Source organism: Microcebus murinus, chromosome 18 (genome assembly GCF_040939455.1).
Source record: "Microcebus murinus isolate Inina chromosome 18, M.murinus_Inina_mat1.0, whole genome shotgun sequence".
In the NCBI taxonomy this organism is placed as follows: Eukaryota; Metazoa; Chordata; class Mammalia; order Primates; family Cheirogaleidae; genus Microcebus; species Microcebus murinus.
In genome coordinates this window covers 27,851,547-27,865,638 of record NC_134121.1, presented here as the reverse complement: position 1 = coordinate 27,865,638, position 14,092 = coordinate 27,851,547, and the positions used below count along the sequence as shown (strand labels likewise).

Sequence of the window (14,092 nt, the reverse complement as noted above, 5' to 3'; positions counted from 1 at the left end):
AAGCAAACATATTAGTCTATTTCCAATATTTTTACCATATATTTTTGATAATGAATTCTCCAACTTAGAAAGACATTGATAAATGTATAAAACAAAGACACAAAATGACACTCCATAGAATACAAAAATATTAAAAGGCCCATTTATAAATATTTTAGAATAACACTGTTTGACATTAAGTGTCCAATAATACGGCTTGACATTGTGTCCTGTAAGGGTCCTAGGAGAAACATGAAATATCACTAATATAAAATTAACACTTCCCAAGAAGAAGATTACAAACATTGCCATGATAGCGGAATTGAGAAGATAATGGCTGGCTGCTATCCTATTCCAAACATCAACAACTAAGCATCTTTATAGAAAAAGAAAAATTCTTCCCTTTAGGACTCAGATAAACCCAAATGAAAGGAGTCAATGAAGGCCTCAGTTTGGGCTGGTGACTCAGTGACAAAATCTACTGAAAGAGTGAGAAGAGGCACATTCAGGGTGTGTACGTTTTGGGTGGGAAAGGTGGTGAATGTATTACCTTGGGTTTCACACTACTCAGAAGTCTGAGCTTTTGCTTCTGCTCTTCAAACTGGCGTCTTTTTCTTTCTTCTTCTAAGAGTTTTTGCTGCTGTTCAAATCGTTTTCTAAAGGAAAAATGATCTAATAAAGAACCAGCTTCAGGGATTATCAACTGTGCTATATTTAGATTTCCACTAATAGTTTCAGAAATGTCATCTTGCATCTCTAGAACTGTAAACTTCACTGCTAAATATATCTCATTTTCTTATGGCAATCTTGTTTCCTCACTATATTAATTCCAAAATATTTGACATGAGTCTAAAAAATGATTTTCTTAAATTATCTATATGAATTTATTTATCTAATTTGTAAGGGGAGGAAACAATTTTTTTGCGTACAAAAGTAATTCAAAAAATAGACAGGGAAGTATAAAAACGCACTTTGCTCTACATAGAGAAATGAAACTTCCTTGGAAAGGCACTGTCATATGGGAGAACAAGTAATGCTCCAGGAATTAGGAGGCCTGCATCTGGGTTCCCAGCTTAACTGTGCAAGCTGGACTGACAAGATGTTTCATTTCTCTGGACCTCACTTTTACTAGACATAAAATAAGATGGCTGAATTACAGGATATTTGAGGCTCTAAATTTATTACAGTATTTAAGAGAGTTTTAAAGCCAACTTGACTGTTTTCATTTCATATCTGCATTAGAGATCATTTGACCATTTTTAAGATAGGTGCTATTATGTATTTGTTTGTTATCCTTGATTCTGGAGGTCTCTTACTGCTGCTCTTCAGCAAACTGCTTCTGCATGTCTGGAGTGTACTGTGGGCCTGGAGGACGCATGCCCAGGAAGGGTGCTTGTCCCAGGTAAGGCATTCCTGCTGCTGGCATTGGTCCCATTGGTATTCCTGCCTAGAAAAAAATAGATGAAGACTTAAAAAACACAATTTCCCCTTTTCATTATCACAGAGAAAAATGTAACCTCCATAAATTCTTTAGCATTTTTATTAGTAAATTATATAAATACATTCTAAGAAAAAGATTCAAAGAACATAGGCTAAAAATGGAAAGCTCCCCTTAATATCTAGCCCGTCCCTTCCCTTCACAGTCCCAGAGGTAACCACTGCTAGTATAGTGTGACAGGTATAAGTACACACACACAAGTTATATTCCTGTGAGCTCACTAATCCATACTCTTTGAGAAGAGGTATTATATCTTGCATACTTTTGTATTTCCAGCAATAGATAAGAGGCTGGCATATGGTACTCATACCACAAATAAAATTAAATCTGATTTTCTAATAATATGATAGGATAATGAATATTTTGATGTTATCAAAGGCTTGACATTCAAACTTTTATAGAAAGTAAATTTAATCAATAATGACATAATAGTATAACATTTACTAAAGTGACCAGAAATAAAAATAGTATAACACAATAACTAATCACAAAATCTGACATTAAAAATGATGACAATGGCTAATTTTCACTGAGTGAAAACTTTTTTACTCCTCAGCCTTCTTCCTGAAAGGTTCTCCTTCTGACCCTAACTGAAACCTGTCCCTGAAACCTTCTCATTTGGAGACTGCTGCTTCTCTTCTATATTTCCTATAAATGGAGAATATTACTCCTTGCTTCTCCTGAACCTTTTCTCTTCTGCCTTCAAAACCTGAATACATTTTAATTTCTTGCCATCAGACTTTATTATTCACTATTCTACCTTGTTCATGTCATCTACTGACTCTCAACTTTCTCATTCTTCAATTGAACACTTTATAACTTTGCTATCTTCCACTTAATTGCTCTTGGTGACATCAACAATCAATGGATGACTCATCTAACACCATGACCTTCCAGGTCTTTGGCCTCCTCCTCATAAGCATATCCAACATACACCATTCTATTTTTCTACTCCATGGTCACACCCTTGCTATGAGCACCAAAAACTGCATCATCTCTAAAATCTTGATGTTAAGCATCCCAACACTTGACCACACCCCCTACCCTTCCAGTTCATCTATACCAGTAATTCACCTACCTCATTAATACCTACCACCTGTTAATTTTACAACTTTTCTCATGATCTATCATCTGTATTATATCTTCATTTCTCTTTTTGCTAAGCTTAGATTCCAAGGTTCAATATTAAATGCCCACATAAACATAACCTTAACTCCCTTACTTGTCAATTCCTTAGTATAGTTTCCTGGAAACCTCATCCCTCATTAGAGTCAACTAATCACCTCTCTTATGCTTTTACCCCAAATACTGAACCTTGCTGTAGAGAAAAACATTGGGGATCATTTTAAATTCTTGACCACAAATCTCAAATGGATCCTCAACATAGGCCAGTCTTATAAGAACTCTTGCTATGTAAGATTTTAATACTTTGAAATTTCTTGAGATTTGTGATAGTTCATTTGCTATGGTCAATTTTAATAATTATTCTATGTTTGCTTAAAAAAGAAAGTATATTTTGCAGTTGTTGAGAACCATGTCGTAGCGTATGTCCATTAGTCAAGCTTGCTAAGAAGGTTACTTAAACCTTTATCTTCACTGATTGTGGATTTGTCTATTCCTGTTTTATCAATTTCTATCTTATACATTTTGAGGGCAGGTTATTAGGTGCATACAAATGTGGAAATGTTACATTGTTCTGATGAATTTAACCTCTTATGATGAAAGACCTTCTTTACCTCTATCTAGCATTGTAAGACTTCTGCTGAAAGTATATTTTGTCTGATTTTCCTATAGCTACAATAGTTTTTTTCTGATAATACTTATATATCTTTCTTTATTATTTTAAACTTTCCTGCATTGATGTTTTAATTGAGTTCCTTGTAAGCATCAAATAGAATTTTATCTTTTAAGTGATTCCTTTAAACCATTAACATATAATATAGTCAATATAGTTAGGTTTAAAATTACCTTTATTGTGGTCTACCTTTTGTTCTGTTTCGTTTTCTTTCCTGACTTTTTTTGGACTTTTTTTTTCATTCTAGCTTTTTCATCTCAATTTGTTTAGAAAGTGTTTATATAACTTTTGAAGATCACCCTTGAAATCACAACATGATTTTTTGTACTAGTTTTGGTTGCTATAATAGATACCACAGACTGGGTGGCTTAAACAACAAACATTTATTTCTTACAGTTCTGGAAGCTGAGAAGTCCAAGATCTGCTGGCAGATCTGGTGTCTTGGTGAGGGCCTGCCTCCTGGTTTCCATCTTCCTGTATCCTCACTTGGCCTAGAAAGCCACTCACAAGAACACTAATCCCCACCATAGGGCCTCTACTCTCACCTAAACCTAATTACCTCCCAAAGGCCCACTTCCTAATACCATCCATTGGGGGTTAGGGTTTCAATATGAATTTGGGGGGAACACAAACATGCAGTCCATAACAAATCTTATCAAATCTCTAATTTTAATCAATACCTTTATCTTTCTTGCACAGAATGCAAAGACCTTAGAATATTAATTCCATTTACTAGGACACTCTCTATCCCTCAACTTATAGACTATATGTATTTTAATCCTGAGTATCTTTAAATCCATAAAGAAATTGGTTCTTGTTTTTTTGTTTTTTTGTTTTTAATTTTAAGAGACAGGGCTATCTCTGTCACTCAGGCTGGAGTTCAGTGGTGGGGTCATAGCTCATTGCAGCCTTGAATTCCTAGGCTCAAGCAATCCTCCTGCCTCAGCCTCCCCAATAGCTAGGACTACAGGCATATGTCACTGCACCTGGCTAATTTTTTTATTTTTATTTTTTGTAGAGATGGGGTCTCACCATGTTGCCCAGGCTGGTCTCAAAACTCCTGGTTTTAAGCAATCCTCTGTCTCGGCCTCCCAAAGTGCTGGGATTAAAAGCATGAGCCACTGCACCCAGCCTGTTATTGTACATATTGCGTACACATCCCACATCTATCTCTCTTTTTATTCTTCATTCTTTCCTGTATCTCACTTTCCATCTGGGGTCATTTTTCCTTTTCCCTAAAGTCCTTTTGCCTTTACTTCCTTCAGAATTTCATTTAATAAAGGTCTGCTTTATTTTACCTTCATTCTTGGAGGTTGGTTGTTATTTTTAGTTTAGTACACTGAAAACATCATTCTAGTATTTTTTGGCTTCCACTTTTTCCTCTGATTACTTGTGGGATTTTATCTTTGGTTTCTGCAGTTTCCCTGTGATGTGTCTGGATGTAAGGATTTCTATTTACTTATTCTTACTGTTTGGTATTCATGCCCTTGTATAGTAGTCTCAATGCAGTTCTTATACTGGGGAAATGATGGCATGTGGCCAGGGCATAAAAGACACTGAAGTTTCTGCCTTCCTCTCTCAAATCAATCACTCTGGAGAGGTCCATGTGGAAGTAGATGGTCATCTAGGAACTGAGGCCAACAGCCAGCGCTGAAATGCCAGCCATGCAAGTGGGATGCCTTGTAAGCAGAACCTCCAGCCTCAGTAAAGCCTTCTGACGAATGCAGCCCTCGTCAGTATTTTGACTGCAACCTCATTAGAGACTCCAAGCCAGAACAGCCCAGCTAAAGACACTCCTCAATTCCTTCCACAGGAATTTTGAGATGTTTATTGCTGTTTTAAGCTGCTAAGTTTTGGGGTGATTTGTTTTTATATCAATAGATGTCTAATGGAATCCTGTCTGGATTTATTGGGCTTCCTGATTCTGTAGATCAATGTCTTTCAACAGTTCAGGGAACTTAGCCTTTACTTCTTCTCTTCCTCCTCCTTTCCTTCTTGGATTCCAACTAAACACTTATTAGACTTTGCCACTGTATCTTCAACATCTCTCTTATATTTTCTATCTTTTTATCTTGTTTACAGTCCAGATAGTTTCCCCTGACCTATCTTCAGCTCACTAATCCAGTCTATTCTGCTAATTCTCATAACTCGTATTTTTTGTGATTTTCATTTCTGCTGTCTGTCTACTAGCTCTTACGCATGCTGTCTTGTCTCCTTGTATACCCAGTTAACACTGTATGTTGAACATTGTTTTTAAGGTTATCTGTAGAAAGCTGATGGCTAAAGTGATGGTATATTCTCCAGAGAGGATTTTGTTAGCTGTTGCCAGGTGCCTACAGACCAAGTTTGGGAAGACCTTACTCAAAATTCAAGATCTGAATTTCCCTGGAACATCAAATGATGGGAAATCAGTTTCAAGTCCATATAAAAACAGGTTTATTTCCACTTTACTCCTACTCTAAGAGCCTGGACCTTTGGAGGTCCAGCTCAAAGTGGGACCCTTTGCAGGCTCCCACCTCTGACTTGTAAACCTACTATAATTTGGATATTTAGACCTTCAAACTTTGTATTGAAATTTGATCCCCAATGTTGGATGTAGGGTCCAGTGGGAGGTATTTGGATCATGCGGGTGAATCCCTCATGGATAGATTAATGCCCTGGAAAGGAGGAAAGGACTTATAAGTTCTCACTTGGTTGGTTCCCAAAAAAGCTGGTTGTTTAAAAGAGCCTGGCACCTCCCTGCCCCCTCAATCTTGCTTCCAAGCCAGCTGCCTTTACCCTTCGATCACAAAGGGAAGCGGTCTGAGGCTCTCACCAGATGCAAGCACCATACTTCTTGTGAGCCAAATACATCTCTTTTCTTTGTAAATCAACCAGCCTCAGGTATTCCTTTATAGCAACACAAAGGGACTAAGATAGTAAATGATATCCTTCCCCCAGAATGACAGTTTCACAAATGCTTCTTCAACACTGTCAGGGAAAAAGCAGCTTTGAGTGGTGGGACCTTCTTACCTGGTTCTTGTTTTCTCCCAGATCTCAGCCCAAGAATCTTCAGTACCATTTAAATAATTTGATGCTTTTAAGTAGATATTTTTGGGGGAGCTATCTCCCATAATTTACTGAATAGTCTTCTCAATCACAAATGAGATAAAGAAGAAAGTGAAATTATTTTTTCAGCTATTCTCATTTTCCTAGTTAAAAAAAAAAACAGCCTCATCCTTTATCTGAGTCTGTAAGTGTATCTTTCTACGATTTCTCTTTCTCTTTTTTCTGGCACACCTATACTAGGGTCCTTAAGTGCAGGAAGAGAAAACGTTCCTGGGAGAAATACCTAATGTGTTGTCTCTTTAACATATTAAATCAAGTATATTTTAAAAGAAAAATTTCACCCAGCTGATCAATTTTTTAAACATATATACAACACCCAGCTTCTTTATTTGTCCAAATTGCCCAGGCCACTATTACAGGAGAGTTACTTTCAATTTTAAAGAAAAATAAAAACCTCAGGACCAACCTCCACCCCTTATGCAAAGGAGAATGTCAAGCCTAGAGGCTGAGTCATGTAACTCCTCCTTCCAAATGAATTGCTGTTACCAACATTATGCACCGGCCAGATCCTCACAGAAAGGTAACTGCAAGGACTACCCCACCAATCATTCAGAAGGAAAATCCTTGCTGGCCTCCCATAAGCAAGGACATGCAATTTGTAACTGTGGGTCTGCAAGCTAAACCTAGCACCTAAACTAAAATCTATTTCATTCCACACTAATAATGAATTACAAGTTTATCTTCCCAGGTGCAGAACAGAGATAAGATCAAATATTCTTCCACCTACCCAAGGACATCTACATAATTGATGCTCCTTTCACTCCCTGTTCTCTTCTAGCAATTGCTTTATCTTATATAAAATGTAAGTTTTCCTGGCCTCATATGAATTTAACCATTTTGCATCACTGCCCATTCCCATGCTCCCTTTTCTTTCTGTATGCCCTATTCCTCCCCCCCCCCCCTCAAATTCCCCTTTGGAAAAATGCCACAGACTTATCTGTGGTTTTTCCAGGCTTGTCCCTCGAACTTTGGCTTGATAAACCTCCACTGACTAAGATCTTTTCCTCAGTCACTTATTTTGGGTTGTCACAGTTACAGTAGATGAAGGATCTATTTGTAATAAAGCTTAATCCTTATACTTGAATGTAACTGGAACTATCAAAAGTTAAATAACTTGAGGGTAAAGATTATACTCACACCATTGGATTTAATATATTCATATTTTCATCATTCTATTTTTTCAATTTTGTAAACATACATACAACATAAAATTTACTCTCTTAACCATTTTTAAGTGTACAGTGTAGCATCCTTAAATGCATTCATACTGTTGCACAATCATTGCCACTATTCATCTCCAAAATGCTTTTCATCTTGCAAAACTGAAACTATGTCCCCATTAGACAATAACTCCCCATTTCCCTCCCAACCACCATTCCACTTTCTGTCTCTATAATTTTGACTGCTGTAAGTACCTCATATAAGTAGAATCATAAAATTATTTGTCTTTTTGTGTCGAGCTTATTTCACCTAGCATGTCTTCAAGCTTTATCTATATTGTACCATGTGTCAGAATTTCCTTCCTTTTTAAGGCTGAATATATTCTATTGCATGCATATACTACATTTTGTGTACCCATTCATCCATCAATGAACATCAATCTAGTTTTTTAATAAAGTTTTTTTAACATGAATAAAATCTTGATTTTAATCTTAAATGTTTATTAAAGAAATCATGTGTTTCCCTCAAATTAAACAAATCCTTTTAGAAATTATAAAAACAATTCCTGAAACTTTAAAAAAAATGTACACCACTGAAACAGTGAAGAATTATTTTAAGGTCTAGAAAAATATTAAGACAATGCATGGGCCAGGTGCTGTAGCTCACACCTGTAATCCTAGCACTCTGGGAGGCTAAGGTGGGAGGGTCACTTGAACTCAGGAGTTTGAAACCAGCCTGAGCAAGAGTCAGACCCTGTCTCTACCACAAATAGAAAAAATTTGCCAGGCGTGGTGGCAAGACAAGTCCCAGCTACTTGGGAGGCTGAGTAGGAGTTTGAGGTTGCAGTGAGCTATGATGATGCCACTGCATGCCAGCCTGGGTGGCAGAGTGAGATCCTGTCTAAAAAACACAAAAAATAATGTGTGTAAAGCACCTAGAACACTGTCCAGCACATAAGTAAATAGCACTTATTATAATTATTAGATGCAGACAAGTATGTATAATTTAAAACATAGAAAATATTATATTGCTCTCATGAATATATAAACATACACAACAATAAATATATAAAATTATAAATGGGAACAATAATCATGAAATTCATGATTGTGATAACTACTTCTGAGGAAGTAGAGGAAGGGAATCATAACCATATTTTTCAACTCTTTAAAAAATGTGAAGCAAATGTCTTGTGTTAAAATTTGATAAAGGGATGACATGACTGCATACATGGAAAATCCCAAGGAATCTATAAAAAATGCCTAGAACTAATGAGTTCAGCAAGGTTGAAGGATATAAGGCAAACTTACAAAATCAATTGTATTTCTATATACTAGCAATGGACACTGAAATTGAAAATATTATAATTACTCAAAAATATCAAAATACTTTAGATGTAAATTTATTTATTTATTTATTTATTTCAGATGAGGTCTTGCTCTGTTGCCTAGGTTGCAGTGCAGTGGCACGATCATAGCTCACTGCAGCCTTGAACTCCTAGGATAAAGCAATCTTCTAGCCTTAGTCTCTTGAGTAGCTGGGACTACAAGCACACACCACCACAACTGGTTGAATTTTTTTTCATTTTTTTAAAGACAGGGGCCTGCTATGTTGCCAAGGCTGGTCTTGAATTCCTGTCCTCAAGTGATCCTCCTGTCTCAGCCTCTGGAGTAGCTGGGATTAGAGACGGAAGCCACCGCGCCCAGCCTTAGATGTAAATCAAAACAAACATGTACAGGACTTTTATACTGAAAACTATGTAATGCAGATAAAAGAAATCAAAGATCTAAATAAATGAAGAGATATACCACGTTCATATTAGAAGACTCAACATAGTAAAAAAAGACTCAACATAGTAAAGACGTCAATTCTCTCCAAATTCACATAAAGGTTTAACAAAATGCCTATCAAAACTCTAGCAAGAGTTTCTGTAGATATATAGATGAGATTATTCCAAAATCAACATGAAAAGGTAGAGGCACTAGAATAGTTAAAAGAACTCTGAAAAGAATAATAATGTGGGAGCAATCAGCCTTATCATATAGCTACCATCATCAGGGCTGTGTGTTATTGGTAGAGTAGACACATAAATCAGTGGAACAGAAGGGAGAACCTGGAAAAAGATCCACACAAGCATGCCCAACTGATTTTTGACAAAAATGTAAAAGCATTTCAATGAATGCAGAATAGCTTTTCAGCAAATGGAGCTCAACTAATCAGACACACATATATTAAAAACAAAACAAAAACACTTCAATCCAAGTCTCAAAAAAATTAAAATGGATTATAGATTTAAATGGAAAATATAAAATCATAAAAACTTTTAGAAAAGTCATAGGAGAAAATCTTCAGGATCTAGGGCAAGGCAAAGAACTCTTAGACTTACACCTATGTATGATACATAAAATGAAAAAATTGGTAAAATGGATTTCATCAAAATTTAAAACTTTTGCTCTGTGAAGGACCCTAAGAGTGTGAAAAGACAAGCTACAGAGAAGAAGAAAATACTTGCAAACCACATAGCTGACAAAGGGCTACTACCTATAATATATAAAGAACTCTCAAAATTCAACAATAAAGGCCGGGCGCTGTGGCTCACGCCTGTAATCCTAGCTCTTGGGAGGCCGAGGCGGGCGGATTGCTCAAGGTCAGGAGTTCAAAACCAGCCTGAGCAAGAGCGAGACCCCGTCTCTACTATAAACAGAAAGAAATTAATTGGCCAACTGATATATATATAAAAAAAAAATTAGCCGGGCATGGTGGCACATGCCTGTAGTCCCAGCTACTCGGGAGGCTGAGGCAGAAGGATCGCTTGAGCCCAGGAGTTTGAGGTTGCTGTGAGCTAGGCTGACGCCACGGCACTCACTCTAGCCTGGACAACAAAAGTGAGACTCTGTCTCAAAAAAAAAAAAAAAAAAAAAAAAATTCAACAATAAAATACTAAAAAACGCAATCAGAAAATAGAAGATATGAAAAGACATTTTTCTGAAGAAAGTGTAACGATGAAAAATAAGTACATAAAAAGATGTCCAGCCATCACGGTGGCTCATGCCTGTAATCCTAGCACTCTGGGAAGCTGAGGTGGAAGGATCGCTCAAGGTCAGGAGTTCGAAGCCAGCCTGAGCAAGAGTGAGACCCCGTCTCTACTAAAAATAGAAACAAATTAATTGGCCAACTAAAAATATAGAAAAAATTAGCCGGGCATGGTGGTGTGCGCCTGTAGTCCCAGCTACTCAGGAGGCTGAGGCAGAAGGATTGCTTAAGCCCAGAAGTTTGAGGTTGCTGTGAGCTAGGCTGACACCACGGCACTCTAGCCCGGGCAACAGAGTGAAACTCTGTCTAAAAAAAAAAAAAGATGTTCAGTATCATTAGCCATTAGGGAAATGCAAATTAAAACTATAATGAGATATCACCATGCATCTATCAGAATAGCTAAAATAAAAAAAATAGTGACAACACTAAATGCTGAGGAGGATTCAGAGAAACTGGATCACTCATACATTGCTAGCGGGAATGTAAAATAATACAGCTACTCTGGAAAACAGTTTGGCAATTGCTTAAAAAACTAAAAATGCAGTAACTACCAAGCAACCCAGCAACTGCATTCTTGGGCATTTACCCCAAGAAATGAAGGCTTATGTTCACACAAAAATCTTTATTCGTGATACCCCAAAACTGGAAACAACCTAGATGTCTTTCAGTGGGTGAACAGTTAAGCAAGCTGTCCTACAACCACATCAGGGAATACTCAGTGATAAAAAAGAATGAACTATTGACACATGCAACAATTTGGATAAATCTTAAGGGAATTATGCTAAATGAAAAATATCAATCCCCAAAGGTGAGTGATTCAATTTATATAACATTCTTGAAACCACAATTTTATTTTTTTTTTTTGAGACAGACTCTCCCTCTGTTGCCCTAGCTGGAGTGCGGTGGCGCCAGCCTAGCTCACAGCAACCTCAAACTCCTAGGCTCAAGTGATCCTCCTGCCTCAGCCTCCTGAGTAGCTGGGACTACAGGCATGCGCCACCATGCCAAGCTAATTTTTTGTGTATATATATATATATATATATATATATATATATATATATATATATATATTTTTTTTTTTTTAGACTGAATGGGTCTGTGGAATGTATATATTTTTAGTTGGCCAATTAATTTGTTTCCATTTTTAGTAGCGATGGGGGGTCTGGCTCTCTTGCTCAGGCTGGTTTTGAACTCCTGAACTCAAGCGATCTGTCTGCCTTGGCCTCTCAGAGTGCTAGGATTACAGGTGTGAGTCACCGCACCGGGCCAACACCACAAAATTATTGAAATGGGGGACACATTAGTGAATGCAAAAGAGAAAGGAGGGGGCAGGAGGGAAGTGAGTATGGCTATGAAAGGGCAAGGCGAAGGGATCCTTGGGGAGATGGAAATGTTCTGCATATTGACTGTATCCATGTCAGCATGCTGGTTGTGACCATATACTATAGTTCTACAAGTTTTTACCAGTTTGGGTAAAGAAATTCTTTGTGCTATTTTTTACAAGTGTGCACACACAAACTTATCTCAAAATAAAAAGTTAAAAAAATTTTTTGCTAAAACTGTGTGATAGGTTTACACATGTTCATATATCCTTGCCAATATGCTTAAAATGTTTCAGAATAATTTTAAAATTATTTGGGCACAAACATCTGATAGTTTACTTTTTTGTTATTCTGCATGTTAGAGATCCTTACTGTTTTTTGTTGTTTTAAACTTTTTAAAAACATTTTTCAGGTTACTTAAGTCATAAAATAATGTTTAGTGTGAAAATTAATGATTTAAAATTTGTATCAGTTGTTAAGATTCAACAGTAAGCTTACTAAATCTTAATTAAAAATACATTATATTCTATGGTAAATATCATAATACATTGTATTCTATGGTAAATATTATAATACATTGTATTTTATGGCAGATTGTTTCCAAGTATTTTCTGCCTTTACTCTAAGAGGATAACACATCCCTATATGGTTTACAATCCTTCTGGTATATTTTTCTCCTACTGATGTTAGTTTTGGCCACATTACTTTGGTGAGCAGAAGTGACTGATAAATGCTACCTCTGAGTGTTAACTTTAAAAGACATCACAAGGTTTAGCCATTTCATTTTCTTATGCCAAGATACTGAGATGTCCCAGATAAGGGTCCCAGGATAAAAGAAAAAATGGAACAGAGTCAGAGCCAACCCATACAGGATATATATTACAAGTGAGGAATAAACCTTTGTTTTGATAAGTCGCTGAGATCTGGGAACTGTTTGTTTCTATAGCATAACCTAGTGAAAGCTGACTATGGACTTAAAAATCTCAATATATTCCCCTTTTCTTCCTACTGGAAATAAATGACTCTGAAGTTTTACTGAAGCTTCAAACACAACAGAGAAGCTGTATTTGCATAACTGACTTCAACATGATAATGGTTTCAACTTAAAATTCTGATTATGAACTCCTAATACTTACTTATAAATTATATACCTGTGCTACTATATTAATATATCGTATAATGGCAAAACACAGAAATAGAAAATCATAAAGTATTACATAAAAATAAAATAGAGTATATGGCATTTAAAATATTTATTAACAGTAAAAATCCTTTTTTGCTCTGGCTTATTTTTCAGTGTGAGCAATGTGAATGCATAATTCTTTCTATTTTGTTTTGTTTTGAGACAGGATATCACTCTTTTGCCCAGGCTATAGTATAGTGGCATCATCACAGCTCACTGCAACCTCAAACTCCTAGACCCAAGCAATCCTCCTGCCTTAGCCTCCCAAGTAGCTGGGACTATAGGGGTATGCTACCATGCCTGGCTAACTTTTTTGTTTTTTGTAGAGATGGGGTCTTGCTCTTGCTCAGGCTGGTCTCAAACTCCCGACCTCAAGCAATCCTCCTGCCTCAGCCTCCAAAGTGCTAGGATTATAGGCATGAGCCACTGCACCTGGCCAATTTTAATTAAAAAAAAAATAATATAACACTTTGGATTCAGCTATTCAAATCAGACTCCTATATTTTGATTACTAGGTTTAATAGCCATTACAGTTGAAGATGATGATTTATAAAGATACAAAGATACAAATGGAAGAACCCAATCTTAGGCTGTACTTACTAAATCATGATAATATTAATTTCAGTCACCAACTCTAAAAAAAAATTATGTAACATTATTTGCTTTAATATAGTTTCTCCATCTATGATCATGGCCAGTGGTGCAGTAGTACAGTCAGTACAACAGTAGGAAAATGTTCTTCAGTTCTCTGGTAACTCTCATTCAGATTCCCTTATATGTCTTCTTTTATGTGTTATTGATTTTTTTATTTTATTTTTTTTGAGACAGTCTCTCCCTCTGTTGCACCAGTTAGAGTACAGTGGCTTCACCTTAGCTCATTGCAACCTCCAACTCCTGGGCTCAAGTGATCCTTCTGTCTCAGCCTCCTGAGTAGTTGGGACTACAAGCATGTGACACTATGCTCAGCGCATGGTTTTTCCATTTGTAGTAGAGATGGGGTCTTGCTCTTGCTC

The 14,092-nt window shown here is 36.6% G+C and overlaps 1 protein-coding gene across 14 annotated transcripts in view; it reads right to left on the bottom strand.

Moving 5' to 3' along the window:
* The window catches only part of SYNRG (synergin gamma), a 91,551-nt gene that overhangs the window by 58,509 nt on the left and 18,950 nt on the right, over positions 1-14,092 (bottom strand). For all 14 annotated transcript variants that reach the window (XR_012913057.1, XM_012781046.3, XM_012781204.3 and 11 more), the window contains exons 4-5: positions 1,296-1,426; positions 530-635 (exon numbers count right to left, since the gene is read on the bottom strand). Coding sequence is in view for 13 of the 14 variants with exons in the window: in XM_012781046.3 (XP_012636500.1) it covers positions 530-635; positions 1,296-1,426 (237 nt within the window). In the remaining variant the exon portion in view is untranslated. The remainder of the gene's footprint in view (positions 1-529; positions 636-1,295; positions 1,427-14,092) is intronic.